The sequence below is a fragment of the Rhineura floridana genome, chromosome 7 (assembly GCF_030035675.1).
Source record: "Rhineura floridana isolate rRhiFlo1 chromosome 7, rRhiFlo1.hap2, whole genome shotgun sequence".
In the NCBI taxonomy this organism is placed as follows: Eukaryota; Metazoa; Chordata; class Lepidosauria; order Squamata; family Rhineuridae; genus Rhineura; species Rhineura floridana.
The window spans coordinates 145955672-145977687 of NC_084486.1; the positions used below are offsets into that span (position 1 = coordinate 145955672).

Sequence of the window (22016 nt, forward strand, 5' to 3'; positions counted from 1 at the left end):
AAAAAATGCTTTATCAGATTTGTAATGTGATTTTTGCAGGGAGGGATGAGGGGAAAATTTTAGATAGTGTAGTGTCCATGCATTTGGTGGGAATTGCTGCCAAAACCTGTTTTTGCAGTTTGATTGTTACGTGGTCTGGGTCTTATGACAAAGGGTGGGATGATGCGGATGATAATGATGATATTTTTAAAATGTGCCCGAGGAAGGATTTGTTCCAAAACTGTGTCAGACCTGGAATAAATTTTATTTCAAGCACCTGGAGTTCTTGCCTTCTTTCCCCCCCCCTTCCTGCCAGTGGAGATGTTAATGTGAATGCAAAACATACATTGAATGTTAACTCTCCAAATGTCTGTCCTTCATTTCTTCCTCCAAAAGAATGGAACATCAGTGGTGTGCATAGGTGTGAAAGAGCCCTAATTCATCATGCATAACCATTCTAATTTGGTATCATTTCATGTTTAACCAGCCTGCTGCTTCCCTCTCCAGCTACACTTATCATGATTATAGGTCAGTCCCCCCAAATTTCATCCAATATTTATCTTGGTATATAAAACTCCCTTTGAAGTTTCTAGTTCATCACTGATCACAATATGTAGTACACTAACAGCTGAGAAAGTAGATCTTGTCAAAGAGTTTATTCAAGAAATTGTTTATTCCCTTGTTGCCTTTAAAAGGTACAGTATTGTGAGAAACCAGTGCCAAATATTTGTGCATAAACAGCAAACACAGAAGAATTGCTAGGGTGATGGCAGCGTGCTTATCAACCAATAGCATTGCAGACTGGAAAAGCTCAGCTGAGCAAGCCAAGACAGAATATTGGAGTCATGGCAAAGGAGAAGCAGAGTGCAGTAATGAATAAGTCACCCTAATTATTTTAATGGTTTATGACGCCCTGCAGCGGGGAACAGCACAGAGCTTGTATGGACGAGGACGGATTGTCAATCCTACGATAGGCTTTTTGTGGACTCTTTTCACTCCTTTTGGCAGCTGGAACCTGAACGCTCTCAGCAGGCTGGTGAAAAAGATGAAGAGCTCAGTCTTTGCCAGCTGCTCCCCTGGACACACCCGAACCCCTAAAGAGAAAAAAATAAGAGGAAAGCAACAAGTGAACAATAAGATATGCCACCTATACTCTAGGATGTCTACGCTGGCCAGCAACTGGCTTTGACTCTGAGAAAGGAATCTGGATCAGTGGGGCAAGGCCTCCACCCACCTACCCACCACCCACAGCAACTCCCTTTGCTTTGACCCCTGCATCCTCTGTACCTCCAGGGTTTATTCTAATATGCAGCAAGACACATTTTGTCCAGTGCCCCAAAACACTGTGCAGGTTTTTGTGCAGTTGAGCATCTGGAATTTAATAAGGAGCTAGGTAGTTTCTAAAATAAAAAATAGATAAGAAAAGATAAAAAGAAATAGAAAATGAAGATAAATCCTGGTTCCTTTCAAATCTTCATAACCTTATACTACGAATTAGAAGGGGTATAGCTGTCTCGGGTCTTGGGGGGTCTTAGACCCCTTACTTTTTTGGGAGAAGTGTCCCAGCAGGGTCCCTATGTCCTACAAGCCAATCAGCATGAAAGGGAAGTGTGTTGCTGCTGAGAATAGTCTTCTAACATGCTTATCTTTTCTTGCTGATTGGAGCCAATAAGAGTGAAAGGAGGTGAGTCAGCAACTGAGAAGACTCTTCTCAGTAGCTAACACTCCTCTTTCATGCTTATTGGCTCCTAGGGTTATCTGTTGTTGTGGGAGAAGGCATTAACAAGGATCTCACTCTCAACCTCACAGCTAAAAAAGAGGAGGAGGGGCGTGGCTGTGACTATCATGAGGGAACCCTGCACCTCTGAATTTGCCACTACACTACTGCTAATTAGTGCTTTTTTGGGTCAAAAAAAATGAGGTACTGCTACTCATATACTGATAAAAGTATTGTGGCTGCCAGCAAAAAAAGAGGTGCAGGTACTCTGTACTAGTGAGTGAAAATGGACTGCCTTCAAGTCGATCCAACTTATGGTGACCCTATGAATAGGGTTTTCATGGTAAGAGGTATTCAGAGGAGGTTTACCATTGCCTCCCTCTGAGGCTGAGAGGCAATGACTGGCCCAAGGTCACCCAGTGAGCTTCATGGCTGTGTGGGAATTCAGACCCTGGTACTGTCACCCAAAAAAGCCCTGTTAATAATACAGTATATTATGGGACTAATTCCTTGATAGTTTGGGGGTGGGCAGTGTGCTGGCTGCTTGTGCAGTAGGGAAAAAAGCTTACAATAAACCCTTCCTTTTAATTTTTTTTTGGGGGGGTCCCTGAGAGGGCTGGTTTTAGTCCAGGAGTCACCAGTGCCAGATTCAGCATCAAAGCAGTATGATTTATTTCTTTAACAAAATGTGTATACCGCTTATTGAAACTAAAGAACTCTAAGTGGTCTACAGAAGACAAGCTAAAATGTTTATTAAAAGTACTAATAAAAACAAACATTAGAAACAAGTTACATTCAAAACAATTAAAAAATAAAACCAGTAATTATAAACTTACTAAGTTATATGTTAAAATCTCAACTTCTTATTAATGATTATCATTAGTAGGGCAGGTGACGGCCACCTGCAGATAGCATCTTATCAGGAGGTCAATTCCACACAATATAGGAAGCAGTCCTTTTGAGTTGTGGCACCTACCCTTTGGAATTCCCTCCCCTCATATAGTAGACAGGCTCCATCTCGTTTATCTTTTCAGCACCTACTGAAGACCTTCCTCTTCCCACAGGCCTCTTAAGTAGAGACTTTATCCCAGTCTGCATCTGTGTTGGAATTGCTTTTTAAGATATTTTTAAAGCTTTTTTAAAAAAGATGTTTTTAAAACTTTTTTTTTAAAGATGTTTTTAAAGATGTTTTGTTTCAGTCTGTTTTAAGGATGTCTTGTAATATATTTTCAAGTCTGTTTTTATGATGTTTTAGAATGTTTTAGAGTGCAAAAAAGATAAATAATTGGGTGTTAGAACAAATTAAACCAGAACTGTCACTAGAAGCTAAAATGATGAATCTGAGGTTATCATACTTTGGACACATAATGAGAAGACATGATTCACTAGAAAAGACAATAATGCTGGGAAAAACAGAGGGGAGTAGAAAAAGAGGAAGACCAAACAAGAGATGGATTCCATCAAGGAAGCCGCAGACCTGAACTTACAAGATCTGAACACAGTGGTTCATGACAGATGCTATTGGAAGGCGCTGATTCATAGGGTTGCCATATGTCAAAATCGACTTGAAGGCACATAACAAGAAGAATGTTTTTAGTGCTTTTGTTTGCCACCCTGGGCTCCTACTGGGAGGAAGGGTGGGATTATTATTATTATTATTATTATTATTATTATTATTATTATTATTATTATTGGGCTGTATCCAGTGCTGGTGTTACTCAGAGCAGACCCACTGAAGTTACTGGGCATAACTAACTTAGCCTTATTAATTTCATTGGGTCTAATAATAATGTTTGTGCCCACAGGGGCTACAATATAAAAATCTACAATATGTGCTATTTAAAAAATCACCAATTAAAACAGAACAAAACCATTTCTAAAACAAAACCAAAGAGTAGAATGCAGAATCCACCCCAAGCCAAGGGACATGAATAGGCTGCTCCTCTCCCTTTTCCCCACCGCTCGTCTCCCAAAATTGGAGAGTGCTGTTGAAACTTTTGCAGCGGCCTCCTCTTTTGAAAGAGAGCCATCCAGGAGGCGTCTCAGCTGCAGGGTGAATGATGCCCATGCTGAGCATGCAGCAAGTTCCAGGGTTAATCCCTTACCTCTCCATTTGGAGAGACAAGGGATTAAACCTGGAACTTGCTTTACTAAAGGATGTTAGATAGTAGATCTTAAAAACAAAAGAAGCCTCTGCTTGAGACCCTGGAAAACCATGGCCAGAGTAGACTGGGCAAGGCTAGGGGTCTGGCCCCACAAAAGTAAGGATGGACAAATATTGTCTGCACATTTTGATTTTTCTCAGTTTCTCATTTTTCCAGCCCTAAGCTCAGTTTCACATCAGTTTGTGATATTTACAATAAAAGTCCTTGTGAAGATCCGCCAGCATTTTAGTGCAAATTTCTCATAATAATGCACAATTTTGTATGCAATTTTGCCTGACACATTTTACAAGCAACTTCCCCTTATATAACACATTTTAAAAAAATAATTTCCATTAATATATGTGTTTTTATGCACACTTTCCCCTAATATACATAGTTTTGTACACATTATTGGGTTGAAGAACTGCATCACAAAATTTGGAGCAGTGTGGACTTCAAAGGATTGCTGTGTTTCAGTTTGCACATGGTTTCAGAAAGTGCCAATTAGCTGGGTTCACATTCTAATCCTGATCAAATTGTAATCCTACACATAAGGCAGTAGGATTTTATGGGGGAAATAAATGAATTTCTCATTATCCACAGTTTCACAACAGGTATCCCCCTTCAGTGATTTCACCAGATTAGGTAACTGTCAGTGACCACTGTCTCAAGGTCATTCTCCAAAGCCTAATAAGGGAAGCTGATATTATTTTGTTCTTTCTCCCACAAACAACCCCATGATCATGACTGTGTGTCACAAGCCAGTTGGGCCTTCTATATGTACCTGCACCAAATGGCATAAATGCTTCTCTGTCCACAAACTGTCCATCCTTGTTCAAAAAATGATTTGGGTTGAACTTTTGTGGTGTGGCCCATTCCTTGGGATCAAGAAGAACAGAGCGAAGGTCTGGAGCAATAACAGCCCCCTACAGGGAAGAAAGACATGACTCAGAATGCATCTAAATCAGCACATTTTGTTCTTCAGTCCACTCTTCCAGTTCTCCATTAATCTTTATATGGCTCCTACATATAAAAACGTCATTCTTCTGGAACTGAAGAATCCCATTTTCTTTCTTTAATAAATGCTGAATTTGCAGAGTTGCACCTTTGAACCCTTATATACCTTCATAAACCTGAAAGTCATGAGTGTTAAGAGAAGGCGGCATATTTTAAAGAAGCTACACAGGAGTAAATCTATGCATTTCTGGGACAATGAATCTTCCTTGGCCAGGGTATCCTAAAGGGCCAACGTAGACTTAACATTAATTGGGTGGATGCAATTAACATGCACTTAAAAAAATATTGACTGGCAGCCACAAGTTAACCTGGCCAGCATCAAATCCACAGGAAGGTGGGGAAGGAGAGTTTAATCCTTCCCCCCATGACCCCACCAAAATTCTCCACCTCCACCCAAAGCTACTCTTTGTTGCCAGTGGAGTGCATCCAAACACCAGAAACCATACAACAAGCACCTGAAAGGATCAACAGGTGGTGCAGGCTACAAAATGGGATGACACATTGAACCAGGGGCCGCCAACATGGTGTCCTCCAGGTGCTGTGGATCAGGAGTGTTCGCTCCAGAGGACTGGTGCTACATGCTTGGCCTCCTGGCAATGGTGCCGCTGCCGCTTACTGAGAGGGGGAGGGGAGTGGGAGATGTTGGTGCTGTGTCAGCACATCATCAGAACCAATCTTGCACTTCCACCGATGCATCCACACAGTGCTAACTTCCCATTTCAGCCACTCTCCCTCCTGGTCAATGGCAGCAATTCTGCTGCTGGGAGGCTAGGTGCACAGCAGTGCCTCTCCTCACCAACTGTTGCTCTTGTAGATTACAACTCTCATCAGCCCCAGCTAGGATGGGTCAATGACAATGATCAGGGATGATAGGAGATGTAGCCCACAACATCTGGAGGACAGCATGTTGGATACCCCTGCGTTAAACTATCTTTGTTAAAAAAAAAATGAAGCGAGTTAGAATTTGTCCCCCTCCCCCAGATTTTGTGCTATGCAGAAATCTATCTCTCTTAGTGTCATCTTGTGATCTTGCCTCCTACACCCTTGACTATAGGAGTGCAGCTGTTACGGTGTTCTGTACCTTCAGAATGTGAAAACCATGCATGTTCACTTCCTTCACACTTTGTCTGGGAACCCCAAATAATAAGATATATCTTGCACGCTGGATCTCATGAATCACAGCATTGGTGTAGGGCAGTTTCTTACGATCTTGAAAGCGGATTGAGTGAGAAGAACCAAAAACATCTTCCATCTCCTTGTAGACGTTCTCTGCAGAAAACGGCGGAAAATGAAGTTTTATTTTGGATGCAGCACCTCAAAGTTAAGCAATCATTAAGGGCTATTTATTCCACATGAAATTATTCCATGTAGTCCTAACTAAAGAAACCTGGAGGACAATTTTCAGAGGAGGACCCATCTGAGCCTGTTGCAGCAAAAGCAACAAAGAACCTTGCAGCACCTCAAAGACAAACAGGTCAGTATCTAAACACACCCACACACACCCACAATGACCTCAGACACCAATGGGAGAACATTTCAACATCCCAAAATATAATCCTAAAGTGACTGTTCTTGAACAAAGGAACCATGGGGCTATTTCAATACATCATGCACCCAACACATACTACAGGTCATACCCTTGATCTTGTCTTTGCTACAAGGGGGATTGGGAAGGATCTGGTAGTTGGGAGGTGATTGTCACCCCACCCCCAACCATCATGGATAGATCACTTCCTGCTGAAGGTTTAACTGGCTATGACTGACACTTCCTGCAGATGTGGGGAACCGACTATGTTGTTTCACCCAGCAAAGACTGATAGATTCCTGAATGCTCTAAGGAATTTTCCAGGTGGCATGGCTGGTGCTTCTGACACTCTGGGATGGCGAGGTGGAAAGGGCCATCAACACAATCACTCCTAACTGCCTCTCCTGCCCACAGCAAGCCCAGGGGGCTCCTTGGTTTTCTGAAGACTTCCCAGTGATAAACAGGCTGGTCAATGGCTACAGCACAGGTAGCACAAGACTTGATGTGAATCTGACGAAATAGAGGTATAAGTGCACAGCCACATCTACCATGTGACAATGGTGGAGGCAAGGGGAGCCAGAGCTTGGAAAATTTACTTTTTTGAACTACAACTCCCATCAGTCCAATCCAGTGGCCATACTGGCTGGGCTGATGGAAGCTGTAGTTCAAAAAAGTAACTTTTCCAAGTTCTGCGGGGAGCGTACCTCTAGGGCTTATTGAATTCTTAGTGAACTGCCTGGTAGAGCTGTTTGGAATGGCAAATTGGTTCATTCAGACAAGTGCTACATCGTTTACAATGGACCAGTGGACCGGTGGTGTCAGCCAGCTGCAGGTATGCCTAGAGGAAACAGATTATTTAGACCCATTTCAGTCTGTTTTCAGGCCTGGTTTTAGCACTGAAAACAGCTTTGGTCACCCTGATTTACGACCTCTGTCAGGAGAGAGACAAGGAGAGAGTGACCCTATTGGTTCTCCTTGATCTCTCAGCACTGACCTTTCAACACCATTCACATTGTATTTCTAAAACTAGTTGTTGGGAATAAAGCACCAATGCTTGTAACAAGTAACCTGAACCAATGGGGGCAATAGACAGAAAGACAATCTGTACTTTCCTTTCTGATTCATTCTTTAAGTAACTACTTATTTTCGGACTTTACTCCCTTCCTTCCTCTTCCTTTCTAGTCAGTCAGAGATAGTGTCAGTGAGTGTGAACCTCATGGCTCTACAATGGCCATATATGTACATCTGTACTCAGAATGGCTTTCTTTCCCAGGAGTAATAAATCTTAAATTTCTTTATTCATTCAACCAACAGTCTTACCAGACTATTTATTCTGCACTCCACTGCAATATATACCAAATTCCAACACTACTCAGGGGGGTAGAAGCTGGAGGCATTGTATTATAGTGATTCCACTGCTGTCTGCAGGGCCATTACTAGAAAGTAGTACTAGAGTGCTGTTGCTCGTCCCCATGGCTTTTGAGCTGCGGGTGCCCCATTCTGTCTCCTATGCAATTCAACATCCACATGAAACCATTGGGATCTGTCATCCAGGGATTTGGAGCATGGTGTCATCAATACACTGATGACATGCATCTCTGTCTCTCTATTCCATCTGAATCAGAAGAGCCTGTGAAGCAGTGATGGACCAAGAAAGTGAAGCCGAATCCTGTTAAGACAGAGGTGTTGTAGGCGGGCCAGCTGTTCCTGTGTCTGGGAATTAGGTGGATGACCTGTTCTGGGAGGAGCTACGTTCCTCTGAAGGAGCTGGTTCATAATCTGGGAGTACCCCTGGATTCCAATCTGTCTCTGAAGTCCCAAGTGGCTCGGTGAACTGGGATAGCCTGGCTTCAGTTGTCCATGCTCTAGTGACCTCCTGCTTGGACTACTGCAATGTGCTGTGCATGGGGATGCCCTTGAAGATGATCTAGAGGCTGCAGCTAGTGCAGAATGTGGCTGTTAGGTTGGTGAGTGGGGCAGCCCTTATGGGTCCTGAAATCACTGTACTGGCTGCCAATGAGACACTGGACACAATTCAAGGTTAGTACTAGCGCACAAAGCCCTAACTATCTTGGGACCCAAGTAGGGATGGAAAAACCTGTCAGTTTTGGTTCTCTCGACTACCCATTTTCCAATCTTAAATTCAGTTCTCCACATTTTTGCAGCAATTTGCAAAATTCTTTTTAAAAAATCCTCATAAAAATTCACCAGCATTTTAAACATGTTTGCAGGCAGTTTTGACTGATGTACACATGTTTGCAAGCTATTTCTCATCATACTATGCATTTTTGCATGTTATTTTCATGCATATATTCATTTTTATGCATACATTTCCCCTAGTATATGCATTTTTGTAAACACTGTTTTGTTGACAAACTGCATTGCAACATTCAAATAAGTGCAAATTTGGAAGGATGTCTGAGTTTGGGGTTTCATATTGTTTTGGAAACTGTAAATTTGATAAATTTAGCTTAAAATGAAAACTAAATCTAAATTCTCTCCCATCTCTAGACACAAGTACCTAAAAGAGTGCCTTTCCCAATATTAACCATCTCAGACCTTACCATCAGCAGAGGAGGCCCTGTTGGTGGTGCTGCTTAGTTGACGTTGACTCATGACAGGACCCTCTCAGTGGTGATTCCCCTTTTGTGGAATGCCCTCCCTCATGAGGTGTGTTTGTCTCCCTCTTTGTTAACATTCAGGAGGAAGATCAGAACATTTCTGTTCACCCAGGAATTTGATGGTAGAAAAATACTATTTCTGGCCATCCTGACATTATTAGCTGTGAGGGTATGTGGCTGTTTCCAAATGTTTTTATGTGTTTTAAATATTTTTAGTTTTACTTTATTTCTAAATGTATTTTTTACTACTTGGTCATTTATTTATTTGTTTATTATTTGATTTATATCCCGCCCTTCCTCCCGGCAGAAGCCCAGGGTGGCAAACAAAAGCACTACAAACTTTAAAACATAATAAAAACAGACTTTAAAACACATTAAAACAAAACATCTTTAAAAACGTTTCTTAAAAGAAGCTTTCAAAACATCATCTACTATTAAAAACATTTTTAAAAAAAGACGGTTTAAGAATATATTAAAAAGCAATTCCAACACAGACGCAGACTTGGATAAGGTCTCAACTTAAAAGGCTTGTTGAAAGAGGAAGGTCTTCAATAGGTGCTGAAAAGATAACAGAGATGACACCTGTCTAATATTTAAGAGGAGAGAATTCCACAGAGTAGGTGCTGCCACACTAAAGGTCTGTTTCCTAAGTTATGTGGAATGGACCTCCTGATAAGGTGGTATCTGCAGGAGGCCCTCACCTGCAGAGCACAGTGATCAGCTGGGTATATAAGGGGTAAGACAGTCTTTCAGGTATCCTGGTCCCAAGCTGTCTAGGGCTTTGTACACCAAAACTAGAATTTTGAACTTGGCCCGGTAGCAAATGGGCAGCCAGTGCAATTATTTCAGCAGTGGGCTGACATGTTGGCGATATCCTGCTCCAATGAGCTGTCTCGCCGCTGCATTTGCACCAGCTGCAACTTCCGGACCATTTGCCACACTGAGCTCCTTTGGGAGGGAGGGTAGGAATTTTTTTAAAAAATAATAGTAATGAATGTCTTTTCTCTCTCTTCATTGGTGGCTATAGTCCTAGGCACACTTACCTGAAGGGGAAGGCCTACTTAATACAGTGGGCTCACATTTGAGTAAACATGCATACGATTTGAGTTGCAAACCCTTCATCAAAGCCTAATTCTTCAGCAAAGCTTGTCTTGCATCGTGATGAGAGATACCATAAACTGTGTGGAGGAAATGTGTATAAAAAGTATTTTCACCTATCACAAGTAATTAAAACCACTTTCATTCAGTGCTGTATCCCTCAATCTTTCTAAACTGTCAAACAAAACATTTACTTTACATGAATTCCTAATCATTCAATGAAAGCAACTTCTGAGTAGCCTGATTAGGGCTGAGGATGTATATGATGTTTTTGGGTTTCCTCATTTTAGTCTCTGACTAGATACCTATGGAATGTCGAAAAACAAGAGGTCAAAATGGCTGCTTGCTTCCATCACGTTTTCCTCTCACCTTGGATATCTGGATGAGTCGCCATGAGAAGCAGGGCCCATTGCAGAGAAGTGGCAGTCGTCTCTGTCCCTGCAATAAAGAGGTCAAAGATGCACTGAGCCAGGTTCTCCTCATCGTAGGTAGAGTTGGGGTCATCCTTGCTCTGTCATTGACAATAACAAAGGTTAGTTTTAGTTCACAGTGATGAATTAACAAGCTCTGGAAGGTCAGGTGCAGTTGCTGTCATTCACTGCTGTGCGCCACAGCCATCCTGACCAAAAGTGAACACAATGCCCTCCCTTTTCCACAATGCTTTGCCAGTGGCAGAGAGGCAAGGCAGCAATGGCACTGGAAGGGAACTGAGTGTAATTGTTATCCAAAATTCAGAAGATTTTCTTGGTGGCCCTGCAGATGGTATTTTTCAGCCATAACAGGGAATGCAATGATTCTTCGGACAAGTCACATTCACATGGAAAGCAGATACTCAACTCTCTCCATCTGAAGTAGATAGTAATCAATGAAGTCCTGGGGCTCATGCACAGTCTGATCTTCCTTGTGCTTTGCTATCTCCTTCTTTGCAAATGACAACACCATCTCCATGGAGGATAAGGCTGTCTTGTGAGGTCCCGGAATATATTTCATGACAAATGGGATAATTTCATAAAGCTGCAGGGAAGACAAAAGTGCATCCTATCAGTAGCATGACCCTATCAGTGAACTCCTTGGGGCTACACTTCAGTCTCATGCTCTGGCTTGTCCTTGAGTGAGTGAAAGCTGGGACTAGGAATGGAGGAGAAATTCCATTCAGTTTCCATTTAAAGGTGAACCTGCCTAATTCACAATTTCCAAAATAATACTCAAACTGAAACACAGTCATCCTACAAAATTCGCATGTCTCCAAATTTTGCAATACAGTTCTCCAGACAAGTAATGCACACAAAAATACATTTACTGGACACATATATTGCTGAGAATATCATACAAAAATGCATTAGTGAAAACTGCTTTGCAGAAATGTCTATATCAAGCAGAATTGCACAAAAATGTGTACATGCAAAGAAGTCCACTGAATGAATTTTTATGAGGACATTTTAAAAAACAAATTCACAAGCAAGTAGTGTGCACAAAAATGCATATACTAGGATAAAGTGTGTGCATACAAATGCATAGATTAGTGAAAATAGTAAAAAAAGAAAAAAGCATTATATTCCAGGAAAATTGTTTTGCAGTCCAGCAGAAGCAGCTACACCACACCCAGCGAGCTGCTTCTGCTGAATCTTACATTCACTGGATCCTAGGAATTTATTTTATTTTTATTTCATTGCATTTATGAAACACATCCTATGAAACAACAATTTAACACTAAAAACATAATTAAAACCATGTCATATATTCCCAGAAAGAGGGACAGCATCTGTCCTTACCTACGGTGCTTGCTTAGTGAGATACAGCGGTTACGTAAGAAAATCCTGCCATAGAGTGGAAAGCAGGAACATGTGGACTCACAAAATGTGCTACAGAAATGGTTCCCAAACATTTCACCCCACGGACCACTTGAAAGTTTCTGAGGGTCTTGAGGGACCACTTAATGATGTTTCTGCCTGTTGTAGCAATTGTAATGTGCTGTGCTAGATGCTGTATCATTTTTAATTGTGCTTTTATGTATATGCTGTGGAGCAGACCACTTGAATGAAGTTTGCAGACCACAGTTTGGCATGCCCCTCTCCTTGTATGTAGCAAATTGCCCTGATACTGCCAAATCATCTTCATCAAGGAAAGGGTTCAATGCACAGGGATGGAAGAATTCTACACACACACAAAAATTGTATTCATTTTCATGCACATTTCTCTTAATATACACATTTAATATGCTCCTAATATATACATTTTATACACAATTTTGCTTAATATATACATTTTTGTAAGCCATAATGCATTTTTGCACATTACCATCACTGATAAGCATATTTGTTGGCATACCTTTCCTTAGTATACATTCTTATGCATTTTTCAGCTGGTGAACTGAATCATACATTTTGGAGAAGCGCAAATTTCAAAGGACAGCTGCATTTTGGTTCATATATTGGTTTGGGAAATATGAATTGGATATGTCCACATTGGGTAGGTTCACCAGTACCTCTGTGGCTAAGATGCTTTCTACCAGATCCAGGTAGTAAGCCAGTGTGGCCATTCCTGGACCACCATAGCCTGGCCATAGTGGTCCTTGCTTTGGTAACCCCAAGACTTGATTACTGTAATACACTTTATGTGGACTACCCTTGTATCTGGTCTGGAAACTTCTGCTGAAGGAGATGCACTGGCTGCCAATTTACGACCAGGCCAGGTTCAAGGTTATTGGTTTAATTCACAAAGCCCTAAACTACTTGGGCCCAAAGTACCTTAAGGACCATCTGATCCCTTATGCTCTACTTCAGTCACCAAGATCCTCTGATAGGGCACTTCTTGTGGTTTCCCACATGCCTCTGAGGTTTGGTCAACCTTTGCTAGGGAGTAAAAATCATGCCTTTAATGTGGAAGGCCCTGCCCTGTGGGGATCCCTGCCAGTAGAGGTTTGTCTTCTTTTAGATGGTATTTAGACAGGCCTTTAAAATGTTAGCCAACCAGTATTTCTGGATTTACTTATGTTTTTATTGCCATTGCAATTTTTATATGGTGTACACCATCTTGTATTTTTACAAAAGTGCAATATATAAATAAATAAAATGTGAAAAGAAACAAGTTTCACCCCGTACCTATTAAGGCACCATCTTAATCACTACTTCCTTCTCTCCTCATTCCTTCAAGCCTTTGAATTAGGTAATGCAGTTGTCATTAAAACAAAAATTGCTTCTGTAATGATCCATATATGTATAGAGACTAGGGATGTATTAGAATTCCTCCCAATTCGGACTTGGTACTGAATTTTCCATAAATTCTCTTATTCTCTATTGTTGCAGATCAGATTTTTATGTAGTGATTTTCCATGGTTATTTTCAAAAATGGAATTTTTTTAAACAAAAATTGCCTCTAAATTATCCATGTTAAGAATGATAATTTTTTCAGTATTTTCTTTATTTATTGATATTTCCTTTCAAAACATTGACATTTCCTTTAAAATTATTATTTCCTTTAAAAACAAAAAAATTTGCAAGGAGGGAAAACCAGATTGGTAAAAGCAGTGGATAGCAGACAAAGAACAAGCTTGAATCGATACCAGCCTGCTGGTTGAAGGAATGCTTTTGAAGTGGTACTGGCCAACAAATTCCATCCCCAACACAGACTAAGATGGACTGGCAAAAGAGCTGACAGGTCCACTACAGCAGGGGTAGCCAATGTGGTAGCCAATGTGGTGTTGTCTTGGATGACAACTCCCATCATTCCTGATCATTAGCCATGCTGGCTGGGGCTGATGGGAGTTGTAGTCCACAACATCCAAAGGCCACCTCATTGACTACAGTTTGAACTGGTGTCTGCTGTAGACAACCACCATTCACATGCCTTTCATCTCATGTTCTTCTCCACCGGCCTCCATACAACCAAACTGAAGGATCAGCCTACTCACACCATGAAAGAAGCTGCCTCCAAATTGTAAGCTAATCCGAACGTTGTCCATCAACTTCAGGAATTCTTCGTCTTCAACTGAGAATCGGTATCCAAAAGCCACAGCACATATCACATTGCAGACAGAGTTAGTGATGTGCAAGGAAGGGTCAAAAGGCTGCCCTGCAAAGAAAGTTCCAATGAGTTCCAATGCTCACCTGTTTTTATACTCATCTTCCTTGAGAGTGATTTTCAAAACCAGTTGATAAAGTTTTGGTAACAACCCTTTACATACAAATCATCTTCTATTTTAGCTTCTCCAGCTTAATCAAAGCTAAAATCCTTCTTAGGAAGTAAGACCCATTGTACTCAGTGGTAGGGAACTCAGAGAATTCCGACAAAAACAGAAACAGGAGCAGAAATTGTCAATGTTTGCTTATTCATCCCATGTCTGAAATGGAAATCTATCCAGCAAATACAATCAGCATTCGCTGTTGTTGCTTTCAGTCCACAAACAATACGTAAGTGAATACATTTTTACCCCATTTGCATTGTGTTTCCTTTGCATCAAAATGAATATGGTGGAATAACATGATGACAATGTAATTTATCTAATCATGTAAATTATTTAAATTACGTAATTTCGCCACAGTAGACAGTAAAGTTGAGTGATGTAGTTTTTGGTGGAAGACAAACTACAGTGGAATGGAAACTTTGCTGCTTGTGACAGTACAGGGCAGAACAGAAAGCAATGCCTTCCTACATCCCTACTCAGTGGGGTTTACTTCTGAATAGACATGCATAGGATTGTGCTGTTACAGAGCAGTCCTGCTGTTTGATTCTGCTGGCCAGGGTAGAAGATGGGCATATTGGCCCAATGATTTGGCCCCTCAGAAGACCTATGGAGCTTTGGATCCAAAGCATATGGCAGCATCCCCCTGTCCCGAAATGTTCCATCTTAGTGCTTTCAGCTGGCTACTGCCAGTGGGAGTATTTTCAACTTTCACTTTCAATTGTTTCTGGCAACCCATTTGTTCTTTAAATTGTTCAATCTCACTTTGGAATCCAGTATTTCATTCCCGATCTTATAATACTCTAAATCAGTGGTCATCAGTGTGTCACTTTGAAACCAATCCTCCAGCATAGGAATTCTGAGTCTTTGCACCCAGGGTTAAAAGGTTGGGGCCCACAGGAACCATGATGTCCATCCATTCCATGTGCTTCCACGAGTCCCCTTCCTGCAAGCAATCCATCCATTCATAAATCCAAGAAAACTCAAAATCAACTTAACACAATCCAGAATCCATCTCTGTCACAAGCACAAAGCAAGAACTAAAGGCACATAACTCAAGCAAGTGAGCACAGCCTATACATCAAGCCACACGTATTACATACACAGGTATGCAATATATTGGAAGACATTCTAAAAATGTAGAAAATACCCATCTTACAAATGGGAAACCCTGGGGGTGAGGATCTCTAGTCCAAAAGGCAACCAGTGAATCCTTGGTGGAGAACTCAAACCCCATGCAAAGAACATCTCCTAAGAATGTAAGCTAATTTAAACCATGGAGTACACATTATGTTAAATTATCCATATGGTCAAGGAATTACAAATCTGGAGGTCATTTGCCCATCACACACAACCTCTCCCTCCACCAGACACATAAACATGCAGGCATTTTAGAGATGTGCGTGCATAGCACGCACGTGTGCCATCAACAAAGATGGCGGCAGAGGCTTCATTCCCCTTAGGGAAACCGCGGCCGCCATCTTCGTTAAGGGCAATGGTAAAGACTAGACAGGTAGGGGGGCTGTGGGGGGCTGCATGGGGGGGCACACACACACACACACCGGGGAGCCAGGGCAAGCTGATGCCCAAGGGCCCCCACATGCCTGGAGCCGGCCCTGAATGACGCCACTGGGTCAAAGCCAAATGGAAGCCCAGAAGCTGATGTGCACAGATGCGAAAGGAGAGTCCGGAGTTGTACAATGCACACAATAGGAACATGGAATGTGAGAAGCATGAACCAGAGAAAGTCAGAAATTGTCAAGCAAGAAATGGAATGCAGCAACATTACAATACTTGGCGTGAGTGAACTGAAATGGATGGGAATGGGATACTTTCAGTCAGACAGCTACAAAATATTTTATGCAGGAAATGAGAAATTAAGAAGAAACAGGGCTGCTTTAATAGTGAGAAGTGATGTAGCAAAAGCAATTAGGAGCTATAACGCAAGGTCTGAGCAAGTGATTATATAGTCACAAGAGCGGCATGGATTTTTCACATTCCGCAATGTTAAATTGAAAATACCCCCATGCCATTCTGATGTTTTCCATAAGCTCATTTCAAAACAAAACCTTACAAAACTTATAGTCCTGAACTCAGAAACACTTGTTTAACAACCCTCTAAATTTTCATGGCAATACACAAAACAGTCAGAGAGAACTGAGAGTTCAAAGTGTAAAAAGAGGAAAAAAGACTCATTTTGGACTTTTTTCTATCAGAGTTCTCATAATCTGTTGTAATTAATTAAAAACCAGCCATGTTCACACAGTACCTGTAATATTATTACTGACCATGCCCCATACTCTGACCTTTATCATCTGCAGTTTAAAAGTTAAAAAAATTCCTGCCTGGTTTTTAATTAATTTAAGAAATTTAGCATTGAACTCAATGATAAAGCCAAGCACGCTCAGTAAGAACCAACTGTCAGTATTCTAAAAGCCATGGGCTTATCTAATCTTACAAATGGGAAACCCTGGGGATGAGGATCCCTGGGCTTGCCTAATCAGGGGGCCACTCCCACACCAGACCTTTATTTCACTTTAGACAGTCATGCCTTCCCCCCAAGAATCCTGGGAAGTGTAGTTTGTGTAGTTTGTGAAGGGTGCTGAGAGGAGACTCCTGTTCCGCTGACAGAGCTCCAATGGGCAGAGTGGTTTAACAGTCAGCTGCTCTGATTGAAGGTCTGTGAGGGGAACAGGGCATCTCCTAGCAACTCTCAGAACCCTTCACTAACTACACTTCCCAGGATTCTTTGAGAGAAGCCGTGACTGTCCAAAGTGAAATAAAGGCCTGGTGTGGATGTGGCCAGGGACAGCTTTGGTTTAAATTTGGGTGGGAGGCTACATGTGCCTGTTGTAGAATAGAAAGATGGTGGAAACCCTGAAAAAGAATGATACTGTTCACAATGTTTTCCTTTTGGAAAGGAAAGGGGCTTCTCCTCTGCCCAGTGTCCACAAATTGTGCAATTTGAGAGGGTCAGGCATGCTGGCTCAGTGTGTCTGACATTTGGAAAAACTGTCATCTAGAATTCTAGAGGGGAAGCTGTGTTAGTCTGTTGTACCAAGAGCAACAAAGAGTTCTGACTCCATCCTGAGGCACCTTAAAAACAAACAATTAAAAAGTTTTCTGCCCAAGGGCCACATCGTCTTCTAGGCAATCTTCTAAGGTCCACATGCCAGTGATGGGTGGAGCCAGACGCAAAATGAGTGGAGCAATAAATGTAAATTTTACATTACAGTAGGCTAGTTTCTATACACCCCCCTCTGTGTCCTCCATGCAGGCAAGCACAAAGCATTATCAGAGCTGAAGGACACATGGCAGCCAAGCAAAAACACTTGGGGCGCAAAGCAGGGCCAGTGAGAGGTGTGGCCTGGGAAGAGTTAAGAGGCCAAACAGAAAAATCTGGAGGGCTGCATTCCCTCCTAATTTAAAACACCCTGCAAATGTAGCGTTATGCTTGCAGTGGGTAGACATAAGAACATAAGAACATAAGAAGAGCCTGCTGGATCAGGCCAGTGGCCCATCTAGTCCAGCATCCTGTTCTCACAGTGGCCAACCAGGTGCCTGGGGGAAGCCTGCAAGCAGGACCCGAGTGCAAGAACACTCTCCCCTCCTGAGGCTTCCAGCAACTGGTTTTCAGAAGCATGCTGCCTCTGACTAGGGTGGCACAGCACAGCCATCACGGCTAGTAGCCATTGATAGCCCTGTCCTCCATGAATTTGTCTAATCTTCTTTTAAAGCTGACCAAGCTGGTGGCCATTACTGCATCTTGTGGGAGCAAATTCCATAGTTTAACTATGCGCTGAGTAAAGAAGTACTTCCTTTTGTCTGTCCTGAATCTTCCAACATTCAGCTTCTTTGAATGTCCACGAGTTCTAGTATTATGAGAGAGGGAGAAGAACTTTTCTCTATCCACTTTCTCAATGCCATGCATAATTTTATACACTTCTATCATGTCTCCTCTGACCCGCCTTTTCTCTAAACTAAAAAGCCCCAAATGCTGCAACCTTTCCTCGTAAGGGAGTCGCTCCATCCCCTTGATCATTCTGGTTGCCCTCTTCTGAACCTTTTCCAACTCTATAATATCCTTTTTGAGATGAGGTGACCAGAACTGTACACAGTATTCCAAATGCGGCCGCACCATAGATTTATACAACGGCATTATGATATCGGCTGTTTTATTTTCAATACCTTTCCTAATTATCGCTAGCATGGAATTTGCCTTTTTCACAGCTGCCGCACACTGGGTCGACATTTTCATTGTGCTGTCCACTACAACCCCGAGGTCTCTCTCCTGGTCGGTCACCGCCAGTTCAGACCCCATGAGCATATATGTGAAATTCAGATTTTTTGCTCCAATATGCATAATTTTACGCTTGTTTATATTGAATTGCATTTGCCATTTTTCCGCCCATTCACTCAGTTTGGAGAGGTCTTTTTGGAGCTCTTCCAAATCCCTTTTTGTTTTAACAACCCTGAACAATTTAGTGTCGTCAGCAAACTTGGCCACTTCACTGCTCACTCCTAATTCTAGGTCATTAATGAACAAGTTGAAAAGTACAGGTCCCAATACCGATCCTTGAGGGACTCCACTTTCTACAGCCCTCCATTGGGAGAACTGTCTGTTTATTCCTACTCTCTGCTTTCTGCTTCTTAACCAATTCCTTATCCACAAGAGGACCTCTCCTCTTATTCCATGACTGCTAAGCTTCCTCAGAAGTCTTTGGTGAGGTACCTTGTCAAACGCTTTTTGAAAGTCTAAGTACACTATGTCCACTGATCACGCAAAGATGTCCACAGACTAGGTCACATCTTGGCACCATTTTCTAGTATCACATACCCTTTGCACATGCAAAGATCTCCACAAGCTCCCTGGCCTCCGCTTCTATTTGCTGTTCCATGCCCTTCTTCCCCAGGCCCAGCTGCCGCATAGTAACCACGCCGAACCGTCTCTGCTGCTTCCAGGTGTGACCGTTTGAAAGTACAATTCCTAAAGCCATCAAGAACCAATGAGAAATTATGGCTCACAAAATTCGTGTGAAAGTGATTACATTGCCGGTCTAGAAAGTATCAATGCAGTTTGAGGCTATGCACTATCTTTTCTTGCATGAGGGCTGGCCAGCAGTCATTCTGAATTACACAGAATGAAACAGTGAAACAATCTTTTATCCTTGTTATTTCATTATGTATTATATATTTTATGTTGTGTACCCCACCTTGGGATGGTTTTCCATGAAGGATGGGTTATAAATCAGCAAAATAAGTGCAGGCATCCATTTGGAAAGGAAACTGTGACTTTGAGATGCTGTACCAGCTCACAGTGCTGTCTCACAGCTTCAGGTTAACCTTTACAGGTTAAAATAGCTGCTGATGTTAGAATTTTCACACATTTTGATGTATCTGCAATTCATTGCCATGACTTAAAATATTAATGCTGAAAGGGTATATACACATATGTGGCAATGAGTGAGGAATGGATATGGTGAGCAACTTCTGGGATTCTCAGCTAAGCCATATTTGACTTGCAATTCATGGAAATAATTCCATTATTATGATTTCCACCAGAGGAATGACTTATGGGAACAAATAAGTAGCAATTATAATGATTGAGCCAGCTGGCCGGCCGTCTCTCATCCTCAAAACCAACCTGCTCTTCCTTCCTTTAGATTCTTTCCCTCCGTCCACCCACCTGTCTTCTCCATCCTGTTGGAAGGACCACTTCCACTTTTCAAGCCAGCAAGACTTCTGCCTTTCCACACCTCTTCAGGACAGTGGATTATGCACCAGTCTCAGAGCCCAATGACAGAGTTGGTAAACGCAAGGCAACTTTTGCTATTGCTGTTTCCAGAGCTCAGCTGCTAACTGAATTCCTCCAGCTGAGTGAAATGTTCAAAGAATCCCTTTGTTCTCTCTCTCTCCCTTTTTATTTATTTATTTTCTCTTTGGGCCGCTGCAGACATCCTTTTTATTATGCATCCACAATGACTGGTGCTCATGATGGTATCAGGGCAGTGATATGCAGCCCTACTTTCAATACTCTTTATACTTATACTCCTTACATACGAACAGAGGAAGCTGCATTATATTGAATCAGACCATTGGTCCATCTAGGTCAGTATTGTCTACACTGACTGGCAGCAGCTCTCCAGGGTTTCAGGCAGGGGTCTCTCCACGCCCTACCTGGAGACTCTGCTGGGGATTGAACTGTGGATATTCTGCATGCAAAGGGGATGCTCTACCACTGAGCTATGGACCTTCCCCTGCAAAAGTTTCAAAGTAGACATATTGCTTTATTTTCAGCAACTGTGTGTTTGTCCATTAGGGCTAATGGGGCACTGTCCCACTAACCTGAGTCAGTTCCCACCTCCCTGCATTCCGACAACCAGTCCAAATGGCGGCCACTCAGCTGTCAGCTTTTTCCTTCTGAGTCTCCATGTTGCCCTTGAGGAACTCGACAGGGAGGAAGATGGGGGCAAAACAAGAATGAGTTGGCTCTGCCTCTTATTGGCTCTGGCTCCACCTACTGTTGGCCTCCCTGCTTTCCGCCCAGCCAGCTGCAATGGGCACCAGCCACCACATCTGCATGGCTGGTAACATCCGGATGACACCCTGAAACTTTTCATACAATAAGGCTTCTGGGTTTGGTACTTTTTGTCCCACTTCTGTTGCACCTAGGGTTGCCAGGTTCAGGGCCTGAGACTGATCCTGTATTTTTAGGGGAAGAGAAAGTCAGCCAAGTGCAGGTGTTCTTAGCAACACTGTAATGGGAAAAACCACAAGGTGGAATCCTCCCTTTCCTCTGCACAACTTTTAAAGATACAAAAGACCTTTTCACTGGAGAAAAGGCTGGTAAAAGCTCTTACTCAACCCAACAACTTACCCTTTTCTTTTCCTGCAAGTTTAAGGAAAGGGGTCACTGGGCGGTCAGCAAAGTCATCTGAATGGTTGATCAGGCCTTCCTTGACTGCTTTGTACCCAGACAGCACAACTGCAGGGATATGCCCAATCCACACAGTGTAAATGTTTCCATACTGCTTTGCTAGCTGCCGTTCAGATCAAAACAACAAGAAAAGATTTGTTATATTCAGATTATTTTAAAGTTTCAAGCAATAGCTTACAGAGGCCATGCACAGCTTGACTTGAGTCACTCCTGGGGAAATCTTGGAGCAATGAAATGTGACAGAGATGAATGGAGAACCCCAGATAAGTGTTTATGAACTTGTAATGATAGGCCGCCTTGGTGAAAGTTATAAGGAACAGATAAGCCATAGACCAGCCTTTCCCAACTAGTGGGCCATCAGATGTTGTTGGACCACAACTCCCATCAGCCTCAGCCAGCATTGCCAATGATCAGGAAAGATGGGGATTGTGGTCCAACAACATCTGGTGGCCCACTAGTTGGGAAACGCTGCCATAGACTGTGAACTGTGCTCCTTTTGAATCTTGTGTGGTCTCAGTTTTGCACGTGAAGCAGACACTGGATAAGTGGGACCTGCAACAAAATGTGGCAGCATGGAGTGCTCCCATCCAGGGCTCCAGCCAGCCAGCTATGCTCTTTTCCAGGATGCTCTGTAACATTCTGCATCCTGCCTGGTCCAAGAATTGTCAGTCCTCATTGTGAGCCTGCAGAATATTTATTTATTTATTTATTTATTACATTTGTATACCGCCCCATAGCTGAAGCTCTCTGGGTGGTTTACAACTATTAAAACATTAAATATACAAATTTAAAAACACA

At 42.3% G+C, this 22016-nt stretch overlaps 1 protein-coding gene across 2 annotated transcripts; it reads right to left on the reverse strand.

The window, feature by feature from the left end:
- Positions 1–683: 683 nt before the first annotated feature.
- Positions 684–21326, reverse strand: LOC133389579 (cytochrome P450 2J4-like). Of its 2 annotated transcripts, XM_061637518.1 has the most exons (8): positions 21159–21326; positions 19119–19268; positions 14012–14172; positions 10939–11115; positions 10471–10612; positions 5939–6126; positions 4625–4766; positions 684–1073 (listed from the first exon to the last, which is right to left on the reverse strand). In XM_061637518.1, the coding sequence occupies exons 2-8, from the start codon at positions 19207–19209 to the stop codon at positions 883–885; spliced, it is 1092 nt and encodes a 363-aa protein (XP_061493502.1). In that variant the 5' UTR covers positions 19210–19268; positions 21159–21326; the 3' UTR covers positions 684–882. The 2 variants fall into 2 exon arrangements, with proteins under 2 accessions (XP_061493502.1, XP_061493501.1); XM_061637517.1 differs by lacking the exon at positions 21159–21326 and having other exon boundaries at positions 19119–19278.
- Positions 21327–22016: the final 690 nt, after the last annotated feature.